Consider the following 15640-nt stretch of genomic DNA (forward strand, 5'->3'; position numbering starts at 1 on the left):
CATTAATTTCACTGAGCGTCCACAAGTTTGTGTATTGTAGGAAAGGCGGAATAGTACTACTTTCTCCACTTCTGTATCCTGCGCATAATTTTGTAAATCTCTATCACAGGGGTGGCCAACGGTAGCTCTCCAGTTGTTTTTTGCCTACAACTCCCATCAGCCCCAGCCAGCATGTCCATGCTGGCTGGGGCTGATGGGAGTTGTAGGCAAAAAACATCTGGAGAGCTACCGTTGGCCACCCCTTGCATCTATCACATCTCCCCTCAGTCATCATTTCTCTAAGCTAAAGAGCCCTGCCCTCTTTAACCTTTCTTCATAGAGAAGGTGTTTCATCCCCTTAATCATTCTAGTTGCCCTTTTCCAATGCTGTAGTGCAGGGGTGGCCAACGGTAGCTCTCCAGATGTTTTTTGCCTCCAACTCCCATCAGCCCCAGCCAGCATGGCCAATGACTGGGGCTGATGGGAGTTGTAGGCAAAAAACATCTGGAGAGCTACCATTGGCCAGCCCTGCTGTAGTATCTTTTTTGAGCTGTGGTGATGACCAGAATTGTACACAGTATTCCCAATGAGACTGCACCACTGATTTATACGGGGGCCTTGTGATGCTTGCTGATTTCTGGTGCTTTGGAGATACACGGTCTGTGCGTGCAATAAAAGGAGGTGAGGAGGAGAGGTCCTGTCCTGGTGTAGACTGTGAGTGGGGGCAATGGCTTACTACACACTGCTACCCCATATGTGTGGGCAGGGGTGGAATTCTAGCAGGAACTCCTTTGCATATTAGGCCACACACCGCAGATGTAGCCAATCCTCCAAGAGCTTACAGTAGACCCTGCAATGAGAGCCCTGTAAGCTCTTGGAGGATTGGCTGCATCTGCGGTGCGTGGCCTAATATGCAAAGGAGCTCCTGCTAGAATTCTACCCTTGCGTGTGGGGGAAAAGCCCTACAAATAAAGTAGCACAGAAGAGAGAAGACAAACCCACAGACCTGTAGCCACAGGGGGGCCTGTGGGGGCTCTGCCCCCTGACTTCCAGGCCGGGCCCCCTGACTGGAGCAGGAGAGCACCGTGCACTGCAGCAGCAAAATCTGCAGGTAGAGAGGAGGGAGGTGGAGGAGTAGGAGGCAAAGGAAGCCACATGGAATGGGCTTGAGTGGGGGCGGGATGGATACAGCTGGTGGCTGCAAGGTGCCAGGATGGGGGAGAGGGAGGTGGAAGAAAACCCCCCTGCCTGCATGCAACATGCAGTCCCTTCTTGTCTCCAAAGTTTTAGGTTGTCTGCCTCGGCCACTTTCAGAGCCTCCAGATTTTGCCCCTACGCAGCAGTGGATGTGAAAGGGTGCCCCCTGACTTTTTAAAAAAGCCCCCCCACTTATAAAATTTTGGCTACGGCCCCGCAAGCCCAGCTTTCTTCTGTTGTACTAGTTTTGCTGGGAGTCCTTAATGTTTTGGAGGGGGGGGGGCGGGATTAAGTGCAGTTCTGCAGGCAGAAGTGATGCGATCTGTTCTACCGCCTCATTTGATGACATGCATAGAACAGGCCGTCCATTTCTGAATTGAAAACGGAAGGGATGCATCACTCAGCCATCCCCTCAAAGAGCGGGAAAAAGACACCTTCCCAACTGTCAGAGGGACACCCCTTGTTCGGGCGAGAGGCACGATGACAGGGGTGGGATGGAGTTGGCCAATCTGGCCTGGGATGATGTCAGGAGTCCATTGTTGACCCAGGCAATCTAGTCTTTTCATTGGCTGTCCAGGGTGGGGGTGGGACAGAAAAAATACCAGGCATTTAAATGCCTGGTCTTTTTTCCAGTTTTTTCCCAAGTAGTCAGTGAAAAGACTGGACTATCTAGGTCAACTGGCAACCTGACCAAGCCCAAACAGTGTGTTTTGGGGGTGTGGCCTGAGGGGTGGGATTTGGGGAGCGATTTCATCTAGAATCCATAGTATTCCACAGAGTTCACTTTCTAAAGCAGCTGTTTCCTCCAGTGTGATCGATCTCTGTAGCTGGCGATCAGGTGTAATTCTGGGAGAACTCCCACCCTCAGCGGGAGGTCGGCAACTATCGAACTGGCCCTAAGGGAGGGCTTGAACCCAGGGTTCCATGGGCCGAGCCCCGTGTTCTGGAAGCTCTGCAGTTGTGGCCCAGTGAAGGATTCTTCCGTCCTCCCCTCTTCCTCCTGCAGGGCAACTGTGCCAAAGTCTCTTCCATCAATGACCGAAGCGACTGGCGAATGGTCCGCAAAGCTTTCACCGTCATTGACTTTGCAGAGAGAGACATCCAGGTACAAAGGAAAGGGGCAGAGCAGCCTTACCTACAGCACAGGCTGAAATGGAGAGAGGGGTTGTGTAAGCCACCAAGGGTCCCTTTTGGGGAGGAAAGACAGGTACAACTGAAGTAAATAAAAAAATAGTTTTAAAAAGTATTAAAATAAGTTGAGGAGGGATGGTGGCTCAGTGGTAGAGCATCTGCTCGGTAAGCAGAAGGTCTCAGGTTCAATCCCTGGCATCTCCAACTAAAAAGGGCCCAGGCAAGTAGGCATGAAAAACCTCAGCTGGAGACCCTGGAGAGCCCCTGCCAGTCTGAGTAGACAATACTGACTTTAATGGGCCCAGGAGGGTCTGATTCAGTAGAAGGCAGCTTCATATGTTCTGTTATTAGGAGAAAGATGGTGGCTCAGTGGTAGAACATCTGCTTCGTAAGCAGAAGGTCCCAGGTTCAATCCCCGGCATCTCTAACTAAAAAGGGTCCAGGCAAGTAGGCGTGAAAAACCTCAGCTTGGGACCTTGGAGAGCTGCTGTCAGTCTGAGTAGACAAGACTGACTTTGATGGGCCCAGGAGGGTCTGATTCAGTAGAAGGCAGCTTTATATGTTCATATATTTGGGGAGGGACAGTGGCTCAGTGGTAGAGCTTCTGCTTGGTAAGCAGAAGGTCCCAGGTTCAATCCCCGGCATCTCCAACTCAAAAGGGTCCAGGCAAATAGGTGGAAAAACCTCAGCTTGAGACCCTGGAGAGCTGCTGCCAGTCTGAGAAGACAAGACTGACTTTGATGGACCCAGGGGGGTCTGATTCAGTATAAGCCAGCTTCATGTGTTTCAAGTTCCAGAGCCAGCCTGCCCCTGCCTGAACTTGTCCTCGATGCTACTTCTCTCCTTCTCCCTTGAAGGGAGTTTTACTGCTCTGGATCCTTCTGTGCCTAGCAGGAGAAAAATAATTGTTCTATGATGCACAAAGGCGAGGAAAGTCTGGTGTTTTTCCCCCAAGCACCATCTGCAGTCTAGTGGGCTGTCTTGAACGCCCAGAGTGGAGCGATTCTTTCCTCCACAACTGCTGAGCAGTCTTTGGCTTTACAGCTGCCCTGTCTCTTTGGCCACAGAACCTCTTTGGGATCATTGCGAGCGTCCTCCATCTGGGCAACATCCAATTTGAAGAGGACACCAACGGCCACGCCATCATCACCAACGGCACCCAGATCAAATGGATCTCCAAGGTACCCACCTTGAGGGGAGGCCGATTTTGAGCTAATTTAGGGGGGATGTTAGGGCAGCTCTCTGGTCTCATCATCATGTCCAGCCTCTATTCCATCCAACAGGTGGTATCCCAGCAGCTTTGCCACTCGATCTCTCGCTGTATCCACTGTCCCATTTGGGTTTTGTCTAGGCAGGTCCCACAATCCCCAGCATAGCCTTTTTGGTGAGGTCCCCTTCTCTCTTCTCCCGGTGACCATAACCCATGTGGAAATTGCCTTGTTCTCACGTATAGAAATTATAAGATACATGGGATCCAATACATTGGCTGTATACTGCCTTGGACATCTAACAATAGAAGGAAGGGTGGGATACAAATATTGAAATTTGTTGGAAACACATTACAAAATGTATACGGTGCAATTTGCAAAAGCTTCCAGCCTTGAGGAGACACCTCTGTCACTTCTTGTTGCATTACTGAAGGCATCTCTTCTCTCTTGTTCTAGCTCTTGGGTGTCCACCTGTCCATTCTACAGGAAGCTCTTACAAATAGAAAAATTGAGGCTCGCTTTGAGGAGGTACAATGGTCTGCTCTTCTCTACCCAGCAACAGAGACAGAAAATTTCAAATTCATAAATGCATTTACTTTATTGCATTTTTATCCTCCTCTCTGAAGGTTTTGAGCCCACTGAATGTGGATTTGGCGTATTACGCTCGAGATGCTGTGGCAAAGGCAATATATGGACGGATGTTTACGTGGCTGGTTAACAAAATCAACGGGTCTCTCGCCAATAAGGTTGGTTCTTGCTGTTTCCAGAACTGGGCCCATGCCCCTTGTTCTGTTCTATGTTGCTGTTGTTTGCTCTGTCAAGGCTTCTGTTCGGCATCCTTTAAGAATCCACTGCAAATTTTCCGTAAACTTTCTTTGTGTGAACATTTTGATATGTGTCATAAGAACATCAGAGAAGCCCTGTTGGATCAGGCCAGTGGCCCATCCAGTCCAACACTCTGTGTCACATAAGAACATAAGAGAAGCCATGTTGGATCAGGCCAATGGCCCACCCAGTCCAACACTCTGTGTCACATAAGAACATAAGAGAAGCCATGTTAGATCAGGCCAATGGCCCATCCAGTCCAACACTCTGTGTCACATAAGAACATAAGAGAAGCCCTGTTGGATCAGGCCAATGGCCCCTCCAGTCCAACACTCTGTGTCACATAAGAACATAAGAGAAGCCATGTTAGATCAGGCCAATGGCCCATCCAGTCCAACACTCTGTGTCACATAAGAACATAAGAGAAGCCATGTTGGATCAGGCCAATGGCCCATCCAGTCCAATACTCTGTGTCACATGAGAACATAAGAGAAGCCATGTTAGATCAGGCCAATGGCCCATCCAGTCCAACACTCTGTGTCACATAAGAACATAAGAGAAGCCATGTTGGATCAGGCCAATGGCCCATCCAGTCCAACACTCTGTGTCACATGAGAACATAAGAGAAGCCATGTTAGATCAGGCCAATGGCCCATCCAGTCCAACACTCTGTGTCACAGAAGAACATAAGAGAAGCCATGTTGGATCAGGCCAATGGCCCATCCAGTCCAATACTCTGTGTCACATAAGAACATCAGAGAAGCCCTGTTGGATCAGGCCAGTGGCCCATCCAGTCCAACACTCTGTGTCACATAAGAATATCAGAGAAGCTCTGTTGGATCAGGCCAGTGGCCCATCCAGTCCAACACTCTGTGTCACATGAGAACATAAGAGAAGCCATGTTAGATCAGGCCAATGGCCCATCCAGTCCAACACTCTGTGTCACAGAAGAACATAAGAGAAGCCATGCTGGATCAGGCCAATGGCCCATCCAGTCCAACACTCTGTGTCACATAAGAATATCAGAGAAGCTCTGTTGGATCAGGCCAGTGGCCCATCCAGTCCAACACTCTGTGTCACATAAGAATATCAGAGAAGCTCTGTTGGATCAGGCCAGTGGCCCATCCAGTCCAACACTCTGTGTCACATAAGAACATCAGAGAAGCCCTGTTGGATCAGGCCAGTGGCCCATCCAGTCCAACACTCTGTGTCACATAAGAACATAAGAGAAGCCATGTTGGATCAGGCCAATGGCCCACCCAGTCCAACACTCTGTGTCACATAAGAACATAAGAGAAGCCATGTTAGATCAGGCCAATGGCCCATCCAGTCCAACACTCTGTGTCACATAAGAACATAAGAGAAGCCCTGTTGGATCAGGCCAATGGCCCCTCCAGTCCAACACTCTGTGTCACATAAGAACATAAGAGAAGCCATGTTAGATCAGGCCAATGGCCCATCCAGTCCAACACTCTGTGTCACATAAGAACATAAGAGAAGCCATGTTGGATCAGGCCAATGGCCCATCCAGTCCAATACTCTGTGTCACATGAGAACATAAGAGAAGCCATGTTAGATCAGGCCAATGGCCCATCCAGTCCAACACTCTGTGTCACATAAGAACATAAGAGAAGCCATGTTGGATCAGGCCAATGGCCCATCCAGTCCAACACTCTGTGTCACATGAGAACATAAGAGAAGCCATGTTAGATCAGGCCAATGGCCCATCCAGTCCAACACTCTGTGTCACAGAAGAACATAAGAGAAGCCATGTTGGATCAGGCCAATGGCCCATCCAGTCCAATACTCTGTGTCACATAAGAACATCAGAGAAGCCCTGTTGGATCAGGCCAGTGGCCCATCCAGTCCAACACTCTGTGTCACATAAGAATATCAGAGAAGCTCTGTTGGATCAGGCCAGTGGCCCATCCAGTCCAACACTCTGTGTCACATGAGAACATAAGAGAAGCCATGTTAGATCAGGCCAATGGCCCATCCAGTCCAACACTCTGTGTCACAGAAGAACATAAGAGAAGCCATGCTGGATCAGGCCAATGGCCCATCCAGTCCAACACTCTGTGTCACATAAGAATATCAGAGAAGCTCTGTTGGATCAGGCCAGTGGCCCATCCAGTCCAACACTCTGTGTCACATAAGAATATCAGAGAAGCTCTGTTGGATCAGGCCAGTGGCCCATCCAGTCCAACACTCTGTGTCACATGAGAACATAAGAGAAGCCATGTTAGATCAGGCCAATGGCCCATCCAGTCCAACACTCTGTGTCACAGAAGAACATAAGAGAAGCCATGTTGGATCAGGCCAATGGCCCATCCAGTCCAATACTCTGTGTCACATAAGAACATCAGAGAAGCCCTGTTGGATCAGGTCAGTGGCCCATCCAGTCCAACTCTCTGTGTCACATGAGAACATAGAAGCCATGTTGGATCAGGCCAATGGCCCACCCAGTCCAACACTCTGTGTCACATGAGAACATAAGAGAAGCCCTGTTGGATCAGGCCAGTGGCCCATCCAGTCCAACACTCTGTGTCACATGAGAACATAAGAGAAGCCATGTTAGATCAGGCCAATGGCCCATCCAGTCCAACACTCTGTGTCACAGAAGAACATAAGAGAAGCCATGTTGGATCAGGCCAATGGCCCATCCAGTCCAATACTCTGTGTCACATAAGAACATCAGAGAAGCCCTGTTGGATCAGGCCAGTGGCCCATCCAGTCCAACACTCTGTGTCACATAAGAATATCAGAGAAGCTCTGTTGGATCAGGCCAGTGGCCCATCCAGTCCAACACTCTGTGTCACATGAGAACATAAGAGAAGCCATGTTAGATCAGGCCAATGGCCCATCCAGTCCAACACTCTGTGTCACAGAAGAACATAAGAGAAGCCATGCTGGATCAGGCCAATGGCCCATCCAGTCCAACACTCTGTGTCACATAAGAATATCAGAGAAGCTCTGTTGGATCAGGCCAGTGGCCCATCCAGTCCAACACTCTGTGTCACATAAGAATATCAGAGAAGCTCTGTTGGATCAGGCCAGTGGCCCATCCAGTCCAACACTCTGTGTCACATGAGAACATAAGAGAAGCCATGTTAGATCAGGCCAATGGCCCATCCAGTCCAACACTCTGTGTCACAGAAGAACATAAGAGAAGCCATGTTGGATCAGGCCAATGGCCCATCCAGTCCAATACTCTGTGTCACATAAGAACATCAGAGAAGCCCTGTTGGATCAGGTCAGTGGCCCATCCAGTCCAACTCTCTGTGTCACATGAGAACATAGAAGCCATGTTGGATCAGGCCAATGGCCCACCCAGTCCAACACTCTGTGTCACATGAGAACATAAGAGAAGCCCTGTTGGATCAGGCCAGTGGCCCATCCAGTCCAACACTCTGTGTCACATGAGAACATAAGAGAAGCCATGTTTTGATATGTGTCATAAGAACATAAGAGAAGCCCTGTTGGATCAGGCCAGTGGCCCATCCAATCCAACACTCTGTGTCACATAAGAACATAAGAGAAGCCATGTTGGATCAGGCCAATGGCCCATCCAGTCCAACACTCTGTGTCACATGAGAACATAAGAGAAGCCATGTTAGATCAGGCCAATGGCCCATCCAGTCCAACACTCTGTGTCACATGAGAACATAAGAGAAGCCATGTTAGATCAGGCCAATGGCCCATCCAGTCCAACACTCTGTGTCACAGAAGAACATAAGAGAAGCCATGTTGGATCAGGCCAATGGCCCATCCAGTCCAATACTCTGTGTCACATAAGAACATAAGAGAAGCCATGTTGGATCAGGCCAATGGCCCTTCCAGTCCAACACTCTGTGTCACATGAGAACATAAGAGAAGCCATGTTAGGTCAGGCCAATGGCCCATCCATTCCAACACTCTGTGTCACAGAAGAACATAAGAGAAGCCATGCTGGATCAGGCCAATGGCCCATCCAGTCCAATACTCTGTGTCACATAAGAACATCAGAGAAGCCCTGTTGGATCAGGCCAGTGGCCCATCCAGTCCAACACTCTGTGTCACATAAGAATATCAGAGAAGCTCTGTTGGATCAGGCCAGGGCCCCATCCAGTCCAACACTCTGTGTCACATAAGAACATCAGAGAAGCCCTGTTGGATCAGGCCAGTGGCCCATCCAGTCCAACACTCTGTGTCACATAAGAATATCAGAGAAGCTCTGTTGGATCAGGCCAGTGGCCCATCCAGTCCAACACTCTGTGTCACATGAGAACATAAGAGAAGCCATGTTAGATCAGGCCAATGGCCCATCCAGTCCAACACTCTGTGTCACAGAAGAACATAAGAGGAGCCGTGTTGGATCAGGCCAATGGCCCATCCAGTCCAACACTCTGTGTCACAGAAGAACATAAGAGAAGCCATGCTGGATCAGGCCAATGGCCCATCCAGTCCAATACTCTGTGTCACATAAGAACATCAGAGAAGCCCTGTTGGATCAGGCCAGTGGCCCATCCAGTCCAATACTCTGTGTCACATAAGAACATCAGAGAAGCCCTGTTGGATCAGGCCAGTGGCCCATCCAGTCCAACTCTCTGTGTCACATGAGAACATAGAAGCCATGTTGGATCAGGCCAATGGCCCACCCAGTCCAACACTCTGTGTCACATGAGAACATAAGAGAAGCACTGTTGGATCAGGCCAATGGCCCATCCAGTCCAATACTCTGTGTCACATAAGAACATAAGAGAAGCCATGTTTTGATATGTGTCATAAGAACATCAGAGAAGCCCTGTTAGATCAGGCCAATGGCCCATCCAGTCCAACGCTCTTTTGTCTCTCCCCGCCCCCCCCACATATGTTCCCCCAATTCAGGCACAAGAAAGTGCTCCTACCTATAGCATCATGCTTAGGAAATACTTTTTAAAAACAGATTTAAAATAAGGCAAGCTTTTTGTTGTTGCTTGATTTTGAGTGTGGACAGAACAGGCTTTTAACAGTCTTGTGTTGCCGTTTGTGTGAGGGAAACAGCACACAGCAGTTGGGTGGCTGAAACACGGGAAGTCCTTGACGTAGAAGCAATTCCAAAAGGAAATGGATGAAAAGACAAACACAGGCAGTTCTGTTCCGCTTCTTCCTTGTGGGCTGGGCCAGCATGCCAAATGCCTGGCTCTTGCTCGTGGGGCCTGAAGCTGACAACATGTTTTCCACCAGCAGAAGGAGTGGAAAGAGTTGCTGGCGTTGTTGCCCAGTGCTGACTGTGCTTTGCTTTAGCAGGATCCCACCAGGAAAACGGTGATTGGGCTGCTTGACATCTACGGTTTTGAAGTCTTTGAGACCAACAGGTGAGTGGAGCTGGAAACGAAACTCCTGTGATATTTGGAGGTCTCTACTCAGCCTGGGTGTTTCAGACAGAAGGAAGGTGAATGCGCGCATTTTCTGCTCTGCAGAGAGAAGGGCCCAGGTTCAATCGCTAGTCAAAGGCTCCCAGGTGCCAGGAAAGAGCTTTCTCCGCCAGACACTCCTGCCAGCGGAGATGATGCTGTGTTAGACAAAACATGGGGTTGGCTCCGTCAAAGGCAACTTCGTGTGTTCACTTGTGCAGAGCTGTGCTGCGGCAAAGACTGTCTACTGGGCTTAGGGTTGCCAATCTCCAGGTGGAGCAGGAGGAGAGAGCCACACAGGCATTCGCGTTAAATCAATTTCAAATCCTTAGAAATTCAATTATTTATATAACAAATTATTCATAGAAAACGCAGTGTATCACAAAGTGCAAAGAAAAACTACTCCCGAAACAACCAGTCCTATATTGATGTCTGATAATTTATTCCTTGAGATTGGAGTCAGGAAATGGTGTGCAATGCCAAGAAAACAGAGTCTGATGCTCCAATTCTTCTCTGTTAGCCAATATCTGGATGGAATGCAGCAAGGCAGTAAGACGCAACAGGGATGCGCTAAATGCCCTGTTTCACGCGAGGCTTCAACGAGCCTGGCTTTCCAAATTTTGAAATTCTTTCAATTCTTTCTGGAACGCCACTGGCAATCCTTCAGCATTTGAGAGCATTCAATATGCCAAAGGTGGGTTCCTTAGCTTGGTTCCATAGCTAGAAGAATTGGAACACTGGGCTCTGGTTTCACGGCTTTGCACACTAGTTCCCGACTCCAATTTCAAGGAACAAACTGTTGGACCGATATAGGACTGGTTGTTTCGGGAGTAGTTTTCCTTGCACTTTGTGATACACTGTATTTTCTATGAATAATTTGTTATATAAATGAATTTCTAAGGATGTGAGGTTGATTTAACGTGAATGCCTGTGTGGCTCTCTCCTCCTGCTCTACCTTTTCACGTTACTCTGTTTGGTTGCTATGGTCTCCAGGTGGAGGCAGAGGATCCCCCAGATTGGAGACCCTCCCCCCATGTCAGGGTCACCAGAAAGTGGCGGGGGGGGGGAAATGTCTGCTGGGCATTCCATTATTCCCCATGGAGACTGATTCCCATGGGGTATAATGGAGAATTGATCCATGGTTATTTGGGGGCTCTGAGGTGGCTGTTTTTGAGGCAGAGGCACCAAATTTTCAGCATAGCATCCAATGCCTCTCCTCAAAATACCCTCCAAGGTTCAAAAGGATTGGATCAGGGGATCCCATTCTATGAGCCTCCAAAGAAGGTGCCACTATCCTTAATTATTTCCAATGGAGGGTAGGCATTTAAAAGGTGTTCAGTCCCTTTATATGCGATGGCCAGAACTCCCTTGGCCACAACCTCGCTCCTGGCTCCATCCCAATATCTCCTGGCTCCACCCCCAAAGTCTCCTGGCTCCACCCCCAATGTCTCCTGGCTCCACCCCCAAAGTCTCAGATATTTCTTGAATTGGACTTGGCAACTCTATCTGGGCTGAGGCTTGGGTTGTGGTTGCCTTGGACTTGGGGGTCAGGAGGGTTAACACTTCACCCAAACCAGAGCCACTTCCAGAACCACACTTTTGAAAGTGGCTTGTACAAATGCCATCTTTCTTACTATTTCATCAGCTTTTATGAAAAGAGAACTAGTAATAATCATCATCATCATCTTTAATTTGTATTAAGTGGCTCATAGGAGAGTTTGTGTTTGCTTCCTCTGCAGAATGAATATTGGATAAAGATTTAACTTCGTTTTTGTGTGTGTGCAATATTGATCAGAGCGTATTTCTTCTAAAGGGCAGGTCAGGGCAGAACCACCTCTGGCAGCAGGTGGAGGCTGTTGACACCACCTTATTCTTATCCCTCCCTGGGTACATAGGAAATGAGCATTCTGACATCCAGTTTCCCATGTCCTGCAGGGGCCTTTTTCCTATAAAGATATGAGCCTCCACCTGAAGTCTGGAATGGTACAGCCCAGGCCCGAGCTGACCGGCTGCTGGGCGGCTGTTCTGGAGACTGGGCCCTAGGTTTCCAGTGACCTTTTTTCTTTCTTTTTTGCTGTTGTCATTTTCACAAGCTTTGAGCAGTTCTGCATCAACTACTGCAATGAGAAGCTCCAGCAGCTGCTGATAGAGATGACCCTGAAGCAAGAGCAAGAGGAGTACAAATTGGAGAGCATCGAGGTAAACCCGCCCCCTGCCCAAATCTCCTTCCTTCTCTTTGGACCCCCTGCAGAAATGTCATCTGGCTGCTCAGGATGCAAAGGCTGATTTGGTGGGCTCAGGTGTAGAATTCTAGCAGGAGTTCCTCTGCATATTAGGCCACACACCCCGATGCAGCCAATTTTCCAAGAGCTCACAAGGCTCTTTTTTGTAATCTCTTGGAGGATTGGCTGCATCAGGGGTCGTGGCCTAATATGCAAAGGAGCTCCTGCTAGAATTCTACCCCAGGGTGGGCTGCTGTGCACTCTTTTCAGTGGAAAAGAAAAATGCTTTTAAAAAATGGCTGGAGGTAGGGTTAGAAGGTTCCCTCTGGCTCCAGTACTGCAGTCGGAGCCCTCTGCTCACAACCTGAGTTCGATTCCAGCGGAAGCTGGTTCAGGTAGCCGGCTCGAGGTTGACTCAGCCTTCCATCCTTCCGAGGTCGGTCAAATGAGTCCCCAGCTAGGGGGAAAGTGTAATGACTGGGGAAGGCAATGGCAAACCATCCCACAAAAAGGTCTGCCGTGAAAATGTTGCGAAAGCATCGTCACCCCAGAGTCGGAAACGACTGGTGCTTGCACAGGGAACCTTTCCTTTGGAAGAGCCCTGTGACGCAGAGTGTTAAAGCTGCAATACTGCAGTCCTAAGCTCTGCTCACGACCTGAGTTCAATCCCGGTGGAAGCTGGGTTTTCAGGTAGCCGGCTCGAGGTTGACTCAGCTTTCTGTCCTTCCAAGGTCGGTAAAATGAGTCCCCAGCTTGCTGGGGGGAAAGTGTAAAAGACTGGGGAAGGCAATGGCAAACCACCCTGTAAAAAGTCTGCTGCAAAAACGTTGTGAAAGCAACGTCACCCCAGAGTTGGAAACGATTGGTGCTTGCACGGGGGACCTTTCCTTTTGAAGAGCCCCGTGGCGCAGAGTGTTAAAGCTGCAATACTGCTGTCCTAAGCTTTGCTCACGACCTGAGTTCAATCCCGGTGGAAGCTGGTTCAGGTAGCCGACTCGAGGTTGACTCAGTCTTCCATCCTTATGAGGTCAGTAAAATGAGTCCCCAGTTTGCTGGGAGGAAAGTGTAAAAGACTGGGGAAGGCAATGGCAAACCACCCCGTAAAAAGTCTGCTGCGAAAACGTTGTGAAAGCAGCGTTACCCCAGAGTCGGAAACGACTGGTGCTTGCACAGGGGACCTTTCCTTTTCCTTTCCTTTCTGGCTACTAGTGCAGGATGGGGGCGGAGTAGGGTTACCAGATCCAGATTGGGAAACTCCTGGAGATTTGGGGATGGAGTCTGGGAAGGACTGGGACCTCCGTGGAGAACAATGCCCCAGAGTACACCCTCCAAAACACCTCTTTTCTTGAGGGGGAACTGGTGTCTGTAGTCTGGAAATTAGTTGTGCTTCCAGGAAATCCCCAGATCCCACCTGAAGACTGGCAGCCATAGCTGGAGGGGTGGGAGGGCTGTAGGTCAGTAGCAGAGTGCCTGTTTTGCATGCAGGGGGTCCCAGGTTCAATCCCTGGCACCTCCAGCAACAGGATTTCAGGCAGCAAGGGCTGAGGAAGACTTTTGTCTGTCGAAGAGCTGCTGTCCAAGCAGACAGCATGGGGTTAGATGGCTCCGTGAAAGGCAGTTTCTTCTGCATGCAAAGCAAATCCTTGAAGATGGAGGTAGTTTTGGAGATAACAGAGAGCCATCTGAGAGAGTATCCCTTGCCAGGGAGCATGCCCAGATGCTCTTTGGTCCTCCTACGGTTTCAATTTAAAACGGGTATTGTAGATTTTTTGAAACAAACTTGCCCAATCTGATTAATGCCGGTGAAACTGAGATCAGCATTCACATCATGAGCAATAATCTTTCAAGCAGAGGCGTCACTAGGGTGGGTTGCACCCTGGGGTGTAACTGATTCAAGTCACCCCCCCCCATTGGGCATCACCCCTTTTGGAGGGCTGCGTCACCCCCTCCGCACACAACCCCGCCCACTTCACATGGCCCCTCCCTTATCCACCCTCTGGTCACAGGACCAGCCCCCGTAATCCAAGATACCAGTTTTGCAGCATTTAAGTTTCCCCCACTCACCCACACGCTTTTAGCTGAGCCGGCGGCAGCGCGGCCCCGGTTTCAGAATCCCGGCCAGCCCACACACAGCAGCAGCGTTCTAGTCCCAGGGCCAGCCCCTTCCTGTTGGGGGGGGGGTCATGGGTCAGTGCCTGGGGCCAATGAGAATGCTCTGGGGGAGGGCCGATGGCCCCCTTGGCCCCGCCCCAGTGACGCCGCTGCTTTCAAGCCACGTTTAATTTTTTAAAAAAATGACCTCCCACCTGCAGGGAATGGTGCTGGTCAGAAGCCTTTTCCAGCTCTTAAAAACAATCGCATGCCACTCCAGGCTTTTCTAGACTTTTCTGGACGTTGTATTCAAGCGTCAGTCTTAAACTGTCCCAGCAGGTTGAAGGTCTTAGCCGTTTCCATAAGAGAAGCCTCTTTTTGTACTGAAGTCAAAGGCATGTTGGGTTTTGCATGAAGTTCTCTATGTGTGCATTTAAAAAAAAAAAACACCAACCCTTGATCTTTTGTTTCTTATTCCAGTGGGAGCCAATTCCATATTTCAACAACAAGATCATTTGTGATCTAGTGGAAGAGAAACATAAAGGGATTATTTCCATACTGGTAAGAAGTATGCTAGATCAGTGTAATTTATGGGCCTGGTTTAGGGTTGCCAACCCTGTATTGGGGAATTCTGGGAGATTTGGGGGTGGGCCCCTCAGCAAGGATCCCCAAGTGCTTGCGTGGTACTAATGTCTGTCAGCACCCTGACAAAAGAACAATTTCTGCATTTCTTTCTGGGAGGGTGCAGTGGTTGAACTGGATTCAGGCAGCTTCTTGCACTGATGGATTGCCAGGGGGGGGGGGGTAGGTGGATGGAGGGACGGTGGCTCAGTGGTAGAACATCTGCTTGGTAAGCAGAAGGTCCCAGGTTCAATCCCCGGCATCTCCAACTAAAAAGGGTCCAGGCAAGTAGGTGTGAAAAACCTCAGCTGAGACCCTGGAGAGCCCCTGCCAGTCTGAGGAGTCAAGACTGACTTTGATGGACCAAGAGTCTGATTCAGTACAAGACACTTCATGGGGAAGGGCTGTGTGGCTCAGTGGTAGAGAATCTGCTTGGTAAGCAGAAGGTCCCAGGTTCAATCCCCGGCATCTCCAACTAAAAAGGGTCCAGGCAAATAGGCATGAAAAGCCTCAGCTGAGACCCTGGAGAGCCACTGCCAGTCTGAGGAGATAAGACTGACTTTGATGGATCCAGGAGGGTCTGATTCAGTAGAAGGCAGCTTCATATGTTAGAATGGATCCATGTGACCTATCACAGTGGGCGGGGGAGTTATGGCTGCTGATTATTAGAGAGGTTTTGAACAATCGTCCCTGCTGTTCCAAGCCAAAAATCCGCATTTTGGTTTTGCTGCTTCCTTGTGTCAATCAGAACTTTGAAAAGAAAAATTCACAATGACAACATATGAAAATTTTTTAAAAATCCATTCCAGATATCCCAGTTGTCTTGGGAGGCAACTGTTGAAGTTCACTTTAGAAGCAGAAGGGGTGAGAGGGTAGCACTGGGCATCTGGCTTGGGCTCTTTGCATTACCAGGGAAATGCAGGTTGGCAGTGGCCAGTTTATTTATTTATTTATAAATAAATAAATAAAATATAAATAAATAAAATAAAAT

The 15640-nt window shown here is 49.2% G+C and overlaps 1 protein-coding gene across 1 annotated transcript in view; it reads left to right on the plus strand.

Annotated features, from left to right (window-relative positions):
- The window catches only part of MYO1H (myosin IH), a 102606-nt gene that overhangs the window by 44079 nt on the left and 42887 nt on the right, over positions 1 to 15640 (plus strand). Inside the window, exons 7-13 of the mRNA XM_060249872.1 lie at positions 2183 to 2281; positions 3375 to 3488; positions 3972 to 4043; positions 4142 to 4261; positions 9609 to 9676; positions 11809 to 11914; positions 14509 to 14589. Coding sequence (XP_060105855.1) covers positions 2183 to 2281; positions 3375 to 3488; positions 3972 to 4043; positions 4142 to 4261; positions 9609 to 9676; positions 11809 to 11914; positions 14509 to 14589 — 660 coding nt within the window. The remainder of the gene's footprint in view (positions 1 to 2182; positions 2282 to 3374; positions 3489 to 3971; positions 4044 to 4141; positions 4262 to 9608; positions 9677 to 11808; positions 11915 to 14508; positions 14590 to 15640) is intronic.

Source organism: Heteronotia binoei, chromosome 11 (genome assembly GCF_032191835.1).
Source record: "Heteronotia binoei isolate CCM8104 ecotype False Entrance Well chromosome 11, APGP_CSIRO_Hbin_v1, whole genome shotgun sequence".
NCBI lineage: Eukaryota > Metazoa > Chordata > Lepidosauria > Squamata > Gekkonidae > Heteronotia > Heteronotia binoei.